This window comes from Bidens hawaiensis, unplaced genomic scaffold (assembly GCF_021521415.1).
Source record: "Bidens hawaiensis isolate Kalapana, Puna unplaced genomic scaffold, B.hawaiensis_p1.1 tig00014205_1, whole genome shotgun sequence".
In the NCBI taxonomy this organism is placed as follows: Eukaryota; Viridiplantae; Streptophyta; class Magnoliopsida; order Asterales; family Asteraceae; genus Bidens; species Bidens hawaiensis.
In genome coordinates, this window is record NW_027492223.1 from 455,765 (window position 1) to 466,744 (window position 10,980).

The following is a 10,980-nucleotide window of genomic DNA, read 5'->3' on the forward strand; positions in this document are numbered from 1 at the left end:
AACAATTATCCTACAACTAATTCCTCGAATCTCAACGAAACCCCAACCACTGCCGCCGTTAGGTTCGTCGGAGAGTTGTAATTATTCAGATATAAGCCGATTCTTGAACGAACAATCAGGTCTAGAGCACCAGTAGCGCTTCCATGTACCTGGAGTGCCAACGTAGTAATGCCATTTGCTGTCGCCGGAAAGGCGGTTCATGTGTCTTATATGCAGCTTGTTTGTTTAGCTTTTATTATTAATTTCTTATAATGTAATTTCCACGTAAGCAGGCCAGATCAAGCACTTAACATCCACATCAGCATCTCCACTAACGTCGTTAGTGTTCCGTTAGTGAGGGAGTGCCATAAACAAATATGGTCAAAGTTGGGAGTGATGGATGACAAAGTGAAAATTGGGAGTGTTATTAAGCAACCGGTGAAACTTGAGAGTATTAAAAACTAATATCCCATTTTTTAAGAGAATAATGAACAAAGTAACCTTAAATAATTGAGCTAGATTAGTTCGAGTTATATTTGAATTTAAAACAAGTCTTGGAATTTTTTTACTTAGCCGGATACACGAGCTTGAACACGTTTGTTACATAGAGCTAGCTCGTGGCTCGACGAACCAACTCAAAATTGAAGAGGAAGGAGACTAGCTAGAACATTTGAAGAAGTCGGGCCTCCTTTGGGTATTACCAAGAAGGATGTGGTTTGAAGTTGTAGAGATATGGTTGTCTGTTAGCAGGTGTTTTTCTCGTAACATCATTGTAGATCACTCAAACTCGGCATCCATCCCACCCAAATATCCCACTTGCTTGAAGATCTATGGTTTTGCCTTTTGTGGTTATAGCTTTGCCCTTTTGAAATTTAAAGATGAAGTTTATAGAATGAAAAGAACTTGAAAAGTAAGTAATACTTTTAAAGGTTTCGGCCAAATATCATTTTTTTTTGTCTTTTTGTATCATCATCATCATCATCATAAGTGTTAATTACACAAATAGTTCATATGCTTTTATTTTAGGCACCTCTTTGAAGTGCATGTTCACAAAGTTGTATGTTTGGTTCAGGTAGTTTATTATTTGTAACAAATTTGACATCTACCACTAACTTTCATTAAACATTATATTAAATTTTTAGTAAGAAAATGACAAAATGTTAATTAGCTCATATGCTTCCGTTATGCCCTAAATCATTGATAATTTAGTTGAGGAGGTGAACAAAAAACCATCTCAAGTAGGTCTAAGGTAAAAAAAAACGTGAGCTGCAAGATTCGAACCTGCGTGGGCAAAGCCCACATGATTTCTAGTCATGCCCGATAACCACTCCGGCACGCCCACAATTTTGATTATTTTCCGAGTTATCAAATAACCAGCTATATTTCTTCTAAGGTAAGATTTAACGTTATATGAATGCTCACTTTATAAATTTAATAATTTTACCAGTAGCATTAAAGTCTTATAAATACTCAAATACACAGCAACATAAGCGTTCTTTATCCATCGTAATAATATACTTTTACTTTTGCAGTAATAATAGCAAAATCATTTTACTGTGCTTGTTACAATTAAAAAAAAAAGAAAAATGAAAATGCGTTATTGTATTCTAGAAATATGTTGCCATCATTAAATAAAATAATGAATACATATATTATTTACGTAATCATCATTCTTTAAATTTCCTAAATACTTAATACAATAAATGTCCTCTTATGAAGTATACACGCAAGAGCTAAGTGGAATCAAAATCGTACAAGCTACACATAGAATATCAAACCCACATATGAACGTTTAATAAAAGTCAAAGTCGAATTAGTTTAAAGAAAAATCGAGGTTGAAGTCAAATGCACACTAATCACATCAATGCATCTCTCATGCGCTGTACCCATGTATATTATTTTTAAACGGTTGTATACCTCTGTACATGCATATAAAAGCACTATGTGTGTGAAAATTTCGTACAAAATCCTATACACACACATAACCTAATCATACACCCTTGTATAATCATATAACATCAAAACATCAAAAGTGATTGATAACCGGTGGTGATAGAATCACCCCCATAAAATTTTACCATACCAAAAAATCACCTTATTTGTTTGTAAAGCCGTAGAACTTAAAAGCTGGTTGTTTTTGTTGTAAATAGTTGTAAATAAACCATACGTTTAGTGAACTGTTTGGTGGAAAGTTCGTTTATTTCCATTCACTTAATAAACAAACATGACCAAAAAGTTTATGTTCATTTCATTAAACTAACGAACATGAACACATATTTCGTTTATTTATGTTTGTGGATGTTCGTCTACTTTGGTTCATATATGTTCATTTTTAATGAAACTTTGGATGAATCATTTGTTTAACGTTTTTTTTGTGTTCATATAAATATGGTCATTTATATTTGCTTGTGTCCATTTACGTTGTTCATATATGTCTATTTATGTTCATTTATCTTTTGTTCAATTATATTCGTGAACTCTTAGTTTAAAGAACAAATACGACCATGTTCATTTCTAAATAAACGAAGATGAACACCAATATTTCAATCAAGTGTTTATATTCATTTAAAATCAAGTAAACTAACACAAACATGTCATTCTTCACGTTCGTTCAGTTCGTTTAAATAAAGTTACATCCAATTTACCATACTACCCTCAATCTGCCTCCTTCTACACAATATTATTATTATTCCCAACCGGAAAACCCAACGGAATCTTCTCAACTCTTCATAATTCTCCATAACAACTCCATAAAGCAAAGCAAAGAACATACAAATAGCATTCATTTCTGAAGAATATACAGCTCAAAGATACCTTCAATCCGTAAGTTTCCTTACAATATCTCTTTCTTTACTTGCAATTCAACTTCTCTAATCAAATCGAATCATTCAATGCCAATTTTATCCACCAAGCAACACAAATACCTAGGGTTAGGGTTTCGTTTAACTTGCGTTATAGCCGTAGGGTGTTTCTTCGAGTTTTTTCACATTGTTTCGTTGATTTTGATTTCCATGGGGCTTTTTGGCGCTTTCACCAGCTTTTTACACCATATGTTACCTAAGAAACGACCTGCTGACGTCGCGAAACTTGACAAAGACAGCAGTAGTGATAATAGTACGGATGGTTCGCGTAAAAAGCCGCGGGTCGGTTGTTTGAGCTTGAAGGAACTTGTAAGGTATGTAATCCTCATAATCAAATAATCAATAACTGTATAAATGATGAAAAGACAGAAATGCCCCTGCACACACATACTTAGGCTTGTAAATGAACTGAACGAACACGAACAGCTAAACGAACGAGGTTTTCTTGTTTGTGTTTGTTATGTAAGAAAATGAGTTGTGTTCGAGTTTGCTTGTGTTTGTTTGTTAATAGCATAAACGGACGGTTCACGAACGTAAACGAACAAGCATAACTGAACATAGATGGACGAACATGGCTGATTGAGTACCAGTTAAGAGTAAATGTGAACATCAATATGTTGGGCCTAAAAGTATAATAAAACTAGACTAAGTTGTAAGAGGTGATTTTTTAATTTCATGAAACTAAACTGCATTGTAATGAGCCTAGATATTTTAAATGAATATATAAACGAACAAACATAAATGAGCATAAATGAGGAGCAAGACATGAGTTCATTTGACTAAATGAATTAAAAAAATTGTTCATGTTCATGCGCTAATTAAATGAAAACCTTTTTGCTGAACGGTTCACTGAAGGTTTGGTTCATTTGCAATCCTGCACACAGCCACACACTATACAATAATCTGTCTAATAGACATCTTCTTGTTGTTTCATTGATAACCTCCAGAACAACCGCCACTGGGATAGGTGATTGTGGCGGGAAGAGGAATGGTGGTGGTGAGGAAGCTAATAGTAGTGCCAGCAGTACTGTTGTGGAACCGTCCTTGACGGATATGGGATTAGAAGATACGAATATGCAGGATATTGATGAGGATCTTCATAGCAGGCAGCTTGCTGTTTATGGTCGTGAGACTATGAGGCGGTTGTTTGCATCTAATGTGTTGATTTCTGGAATGCAAGGACTTGGTGCAGAAATAGGTAAAAATGATGATTACTCATTACTTTATATGACTTCAGTTCTCTGTGATTGCAATTAGTTTGAGGAGTCTTGTTTAAGTTTCGTGTTTCTTGAGTTGCAAGTTTTGTCCTGTTAAGAAAATTGTTATTATAACCTCTTTATTAGTTACATGATGGTTACTGATTCAAATGCATTATAGCTGCTTTCAATCAAATATTACTTTATTATTGTAGAGGTTATCTGTTGGCTTTTTTGAAATGGCTTCAATTTTTCACATTTCTTGCAGCAAAGAATCTTATACTTGCTGGTGTAAAGTCTGTGACATTACATGATGAAGGGTTGGTTGAACTATGGGATCTATCCAGCAACTTTATCTTTTCAGAGAAAGATGTAGGCAAGAATAGAGCCCTAGCTTCTGTTCAGAAGTTGCAGGAGCTTAACAATGCTGTACTGGTTTCTGCCTTGCCTACACAGTTAACCAAAGAACAACTTTCTAACTTTCAGGTAGCTGTTTACTTTGTTTGCTCACGTACACGATACTTTGTTGGCATATATAAATTTATACATCACAAGTACAAGTTATAGTGGAAACATTAACCATAAAAGTTCCATTCATAGATCACAGATACAAATATATTTGTACAAAAACTATTGTATTAAAGAATAACTCATATGGAGTTACTAACATTTAGTGTATTGTTTTTTGACAATGTCTACACTTGTAAATAAATCTATATGTACTTAAAAGTGTATTATTAGTGTATTCTTTCTTTCAATTTTTTTAACTATATATTGTCCCAACTATTTTTCGCATCTTCTTTAACACTCTTGGGCTTGCTACCCTCACATGCACTGTTTGCAATAAATGCTTAGTGAAAACTACAATTCTTCTTCACAATATACATAAAATGTTTCATATCATAGATATGTATTATTATTTAGAGTTATCAGTATTAGGCCACGGATCCGGTTTAGGTTTCTAGGGTTCTTTATGATCTCTATATATATTGTAATCGTTTATCGCATGAAATATCAATTCAGTCTTTTTATATTCTTAATATTATGTTGGATCATTGCTCTTGCTTTATCAATCAATTGGGTTGTTTGTTAATGAAACGAAAGTAATTAAGCAACAAGAAGCAATCAAAGCGATAGTGATTCACCTTGATCAATAATAAGAACGATAATCTTTAACATTATTACAGATCCGTACACTATATACTATAACTATAAGTATCCTACAACTAAACTAATCTGTTCACTTTATGATAGGAAACATGTAGTTAATCAGGTTTGGTCATGTTGGATCTGTTTCTGTTTGGTAATCAGATTTATTGCATAATTTTCTGACTTTTTTTTATGTAATGCTCCAGGCTGTGGTCTTTACCGACATCAACTTAGAAACAGCTATCGAGTTTGACAATTACTGTCACAACCATCAACCTCCTATTGCTTTCATCAAAACCGAAGTCAGGGGACTTTTTGGTAACATTTTCTGTGATTTTGGCCCTGAGTTTACTGTAACCGATGTTGACGGGGAAGAACCGCATACTGGCATCATTGCATCAATCAGCAACGATAACCCTGCACTTGTAACATGTGTTGATGATGAACGTTTAGAATTCCAAGATGGCGATCTTGTAATATTTTCTGAAATTCACGGGATGACAGAACTTAATGATGGAAAACCAAGAAAAGTCAAAAGCTGCAGACCGTATTCATTCTTTCTTGAAGAAGACACCACCAAATTTGGGACTTATGAGAAAGGTGGGATGGTGACTCAAGTCAAACAAGCAAAGGTCTTGAATTTCAAGTCTTTGAAAGAAGCGATTAAATCTCCAGGCGAGTTTCTGTTAAGTGATTTCTCTAAGTTTGACCGACCGCCTCTTTTGCATCTGGCGTTTCAAGCACTTGATAAGTTCACATGTGAACTGGGGCGGTTTCCTGTTGCGGGGTCAGAAGATGATGCACAAAAGCTGATTTCTATTGCAACAACCATGAACGAGAGCTCGGGAGATGCAAAATTGGAAGATTTGAATCTGAAACTTTTACGGGTATTTGCTTATGGGGCCCGTGCCGTGCTTAATCCCATGGCTGCAATGTTTGGTGGCATAGTTGGTCAAGAAGTTGTCAAGGCGTGTTCTGGAAAGTTCCATCCACTTGTTCAGGTTAGTGTTCACTTATCTTTCTTTGGTTTAAACTTTAAACATACAATGAACGGTGCATGTTCGTATTCGTTCGTTTAACTTTAACCCAACAAATGATTGAACACGAACAATTAAACTAACGGAGTTTTCTTGTTTGTGCTCGTCTGTTAAAGAAAATGTTTGTTTATGTTTGTTCGTTAACAGTACAAACGAACAGTTCATAAACTTAAACGAACTAAGATAATTGGAGATTGAGTGAACACCAATTAAAAGTAAATGTTAACATAAATCTGCCGGGCTTAAAGAATTAATAAAACTAGACTAAATAGTAATGGGTGATATTTTAGTTTCTTAAAACTAGACTAAATTGTAATGCACCTAAAACATTTTAATGAGCATATATACGAACGAACTAAAACAAACATAAACTAATGAACATAAACGAATGTATATGAACGAACGAGACATGAGTTCATGCTCGTTTGTTTAACTACATGAACAAAAAGTCTTGTCCGTGTTCTTTTTCCGTTTAGTAGATAAATGAACTTCCCACCGAACGTTCACTAAACGTTCCGTTCGTTTACAGAATTACAGGCTTATGAGTACGTTATTCCCGATTTAGCCTGATTATTTTAGTTATGTTTCTACAGTTCTTTTACTTTGATTCGGTTGAGTCACTTCCTACTGAACCATTGGATCCAAACGACTACCAACCATTAAACACCCGTTATGACGCCCAAATTTCAGTATTTGGAGCTAAATTCCAGAAGAAACTGGAAAATACCCGGTCTTTTGTTGTAGGGTCCGGTGCATTGGGATGCGAATTCTTAAAAAACTTAGCTTTAATGGGTGTTTCATGTGGGGCCCAAGGGAAATTAACCGTCACTGATGATGATGTCATTGAGAAAAGCAACCTTAGCAGACAATTCTTGTTTCATGACTGGAATATCGGTCAGGCTAAATCAACTGTCGCTGCTTCTGCAGCTGCATTGATTAACCCTCATCTTAACATCGAAGCTTTACAAAACCGCATGGGCCCGGAGACCGAAAACGTATTTGATGATACGTTCTGGGAGAATCTAAGTGTTGTCATTAATGCTTTGGATAATGTCAATGCGAGGCTTTATGTTGACCAAAGATGCGTATATTTCCAAAAGCCACTTTTGGAATCTGGTACATTAGGTGCTAAGTGCAACACGCAGATGGTTATTCCTCATTTGACTGAAAACTATGGTGCTTCTAGAGACCCGCCAGAGAAACAAGCACCCATGTGCACTGTTCATTCGTTTCCACATAACATTGACCATTGTTTGACTTGGGCTCGGTCTGAGTTCGAAGGGTTGCTTGAGAAAACTCCATCAGAAGTCAACGCCTATCTGTCAAACCCAAGTGAGTATACAGCTGCAATGAGGAACTCTGGTGATGCTCAGGCTCGGGATAATTTAGAGCGGGTTCTTGAGTGTCTTGACAAGGAAAGATGTGAAACATTTCAAGATTGCATTGCTTGGGCTCGTCTAAAGTAGTACCCCTTTCCCCTTGGTTTTACATTCATTTGTTGCATTATATATGCGTGTGCGTGGTGTATATGTGTATGTGTATGCATATTGATAGTGCCAAGATCATGATAAAGCTCATTTTTTGTGAGAAAACTAAAGAACACCATACTACATATATGCATATATCTAGAATGGATTTTGTTAGTTCTCTCACGAAAAAGAGTTTTCTCATGATCCCTCCCCTTTTGATATATTTAATATTATTTGAGGGTAGTTTTGTCATTTTTCATATATATTTGAATGATTACATATATGTAAATTGGTTATTACACATGTATGTAATTTGGTTATTACACTTTACACATATGTAAACTTGTGGTTTCTCATATGTAATCACAAAATTACTTATAGAAAATGACAAAAGTACCCTAAAATATTATTAAAATAAATAAATAAATAAATAAATAAATAATTGGTTGTTAGAAGTTGTTGAAGTTCTTAAAATGTTTATAAAAATTTAGTCACACAAACATGATTGAAACAAAGTGTGTGAGAGGTGGTGTTTTTGACCCATAGCGGCATAGCGGGTTGACTTGGGTTGGATCATGATTGGGTAAGATTATTTTTGTACAGCTAAAAGAACAGATCAAACAGGTTGGAAGTCATGAAACTTTAGAACCTTCTAAGTAATTTTATTCAAAGATTTCTACTGTTACTGTAAAAACTTTGTTTTTATAAAATTTACTTGTTAATAATTTATATTCTACAAGTGTACAATAATGTGTTTCTGACACGTATCATTCATACTGTATAATGCCTGTGTTCTTATGTTTATTCTACTCTTATAAATCTATTCTCAGGTTTGAAGATTACTTCTCTAACCGTATGAAGCAACTCATTTACACATTCCCTGAAGACGCATTAACCAGTACCGGTGCTCCATTTTGGTCAGCCCCGAAGCGTTTTCCACACCCACTAGAATTCTCTGTTTCCGACCCGACCCACCTTAACTTTGTACTGGCCGGTTCCATCCTCCGGGCGGAAACATTTGGCATCCCGGTTCCCGATTGGGCCAAAAACCCCAAGAAACTAGCTGAAGCTGTTAACCGGGTCAATGTTCCCGACTTTCAACCAAAACAGGGTGTCAAAATTGAGACTGATGAAAATGCTACCAGTTTATCTTCTGCATCTATTGATGACGCTGCAGTTATTGATGAACTAATCAAAAAGTTAGAACAACGCAGAAAGAGACTTCCTTCGGGGTTTGCCATGAAACCTATTCAATTTGAGAAGGTTTTCACCTTTTTTTTTTCTTGTTTACTTGTTTCATTAGTGGTGCCAATTTTGACCGATTTACTTTTGAATGGGTCAATATGGGTTGCGATTATTTAAAAAAAACGCGCAGTAAAGTGGTTGCTGATTAGCCAAACTTACCTGACCCGTTTTGAGTTGTAACAAGAGAACACTTCTTTTTAAATGATCCGTTTTGAAGTTGACAAAAAAAAAAGTGTGCGGGTCAGCCCAACACAACTCGACCCACTGTGGGTGGGCCAGCTTTGGGTTCAAACCGAACCAAAAACCTATATTTCGGTTTGAGTTTTTGAAAACTGTCTGTTTCGCTTTTTTTGGTTTTTGGTTTGGGTTCAGTTCGGTTTAGGTTTTTTGGTTTTACCATTTGGACTTCAAAATTTTGAGCTGAAAAAAATTGGGTCAAAATAATGAATTGATAAACCAGTATACATTTGGGTTAAAAATATCTAGGTAACGCTATGTGTTAAATTACTATAAATTACTTTAAATAAATTAAAAATGAAAATCCATAAGTTTGGTTCGGCTTGGTTTTTCAGTGTTGATCACAGTTTATCTGATTTGGTATTAAGTACATACAAAACCGAACCGATTCGATTAGAAATGTGTCTAACCGAATCGAATTCAACCGATTAAACTGATTTATTCAGTTATCTGATAAACCGGTTATTATTCAGTTTAATCTATTAAATTCGGTTCGATTATCCAATTAAACAAGATCTGTGGAACCGGTAACCGAATCGAAAACTGAACTCACAATGTGGTTCAGATTTTCCTGTTACAGATACGGTTCGGTTTTCCAGTTTTCCGGTTTTCTTTCACATTCCTACTGGACCGAAAGTTCGGTTTTTAAAAAAACATAAAGCCAAACCGTCGATTTTTGTTTAGGTGTCGTTTTTTCGGTTCCATGGATGGACACCACCGACCCGTATTTTAGATAAGTTCACCTCTTATATGTATGCATATATAAATACACAAACATATAAAAACGCGATTTGTATTTTGTAGGATGATGATACCAACTACCACATGAATTTCATAGCCGGGCTAGCCAACATGAGAGCAAGAAATTACAGCATACCCGAAGTCGACAAACTACGAGCTAAATTCATAGCCGGAAGAATCATCCCTGCAATCGCCACATCAACCGCAATGGCAACCGGTTTAGTCTGTCTAGAACTCTACAAGGTCATCGATGGGGCCCACACGGTTGAACTCTACCGCAACACATTTGCCAACCTGGCACTCCCTCTTTTCTCCATGGCCGAGCCGGTCCCACCAAAAGTCATCAAGCACCACGACATGAGCTGGACCGTTTGGGACCGGTGGTCAATCAAAGGCAACCCTACGCTACAAGAACTTATTAACTGGCTTGCAGACAAGGGACTTAATGCGTATAGTGTTACATATGGAAGTTCTATGTTGTATAATAATATGATTCCTAAGTATAAAGACCGGTTGGATAAGAAAGTAGTGGATTTGGTGCGTGAGGTGGCGAAGGTTGAGATACCGCCGTATCGTCGCCACGTGGATTTGGTGGTCGCATGTGAAGATGAGGAGGAGAATGACATTGATATCCCTCAGGTATCTGTATATTTTCGTTAACCGCCCTGTTCATATTTGCGTAGTACAGTTATGGTTTCGGGTCGGTTAGGTGAGTCCTAGTTAGCTACACTGTGTTTATGAAATTCATCTGTGTGATTGTCTGTAATATAGTTGGGATGATGACAATTTGAAAAGTCTTAACTGTTTAAAATCTTAAAAGAACTTATTAACTGGCTTGTTGTAACATTCCCATTGACTTTTTTGGGTCAGATGTGTTACATGTGTATTGCCATTGTAGATATTCACACAATTAGGTCCATTAAAGATTATATAAGTTTTGAGTTTAAGTGGATTAATAAGATGTTTTGGGCTTAAACTTGCTAAAAGCATGATTAAGATGGGTTTAAGTTGATTTAAACTTGGAACAAAAGTATGAAAGACTTTACACTAAGAAAATAAAAGTAGG

At 35.7% G+C, this 10,980-nt stretch overlaps 1 protein-coding gene and 1 non-coding gene across 4 annotated transcripts; one reads left to right on the plus strand and one right to left on the minus strand.

Moving 5' to 3' along the window:
- Positions 1-1,239: 1,239 nt before the first annotated feature.
- On the minus strand, positions 1,240-1,321 carry TRNAS-AGA (transfer RNA serine (anticodon AGA)). The gene has a single exon. It is a non-coding gene; the product is annotated as a tRNA-Ser (tRNA).
- Positions 1,322-2,591: 1,270 nt separating this feature from the next.
- Positions 2,592-10,704, plus strand: LOC143546110 (ubiquitin-activating enzyme E1 1-like). Of its 3 annotated transcripts, XM_077037845.1 has the most exons (8): positions 2,592-2,802; positions 3,017-3,154; positions 3,788-4,038; positions 4,305-4,522; positions 5,392-6,186; positions 6,816-7,684; positions 8,522-8,954; positions 9,978-10,704. In XM_077037845.1, the coding sequence occupies exons 2-8, from the start codon at positions 3,030-3,032 to the stop codon at positions 10,572-10,574; spliced, it is 3,288 nt and encodes a 1,095-aa protein (XP_076893960.1). In that variant the 5' UTR covers positions 2,592-2,802; positions 3,017-3,029; the 3' UTR covers positions 10,575-10,704. The 3 variants fall into 3 exon arrangements, with proteins under 3 accessions (XP_076893960.1, XP_076893959.1, XP_076893961.1); XM_077037844.1 differs by having other exon boundaries at positions 2,592-3,154; XM_077037846.1 differs by lacking the exon at positions 3,017-3,154.
- Positions 10,705-10,980: the final 276 nt, after the last annotated feature.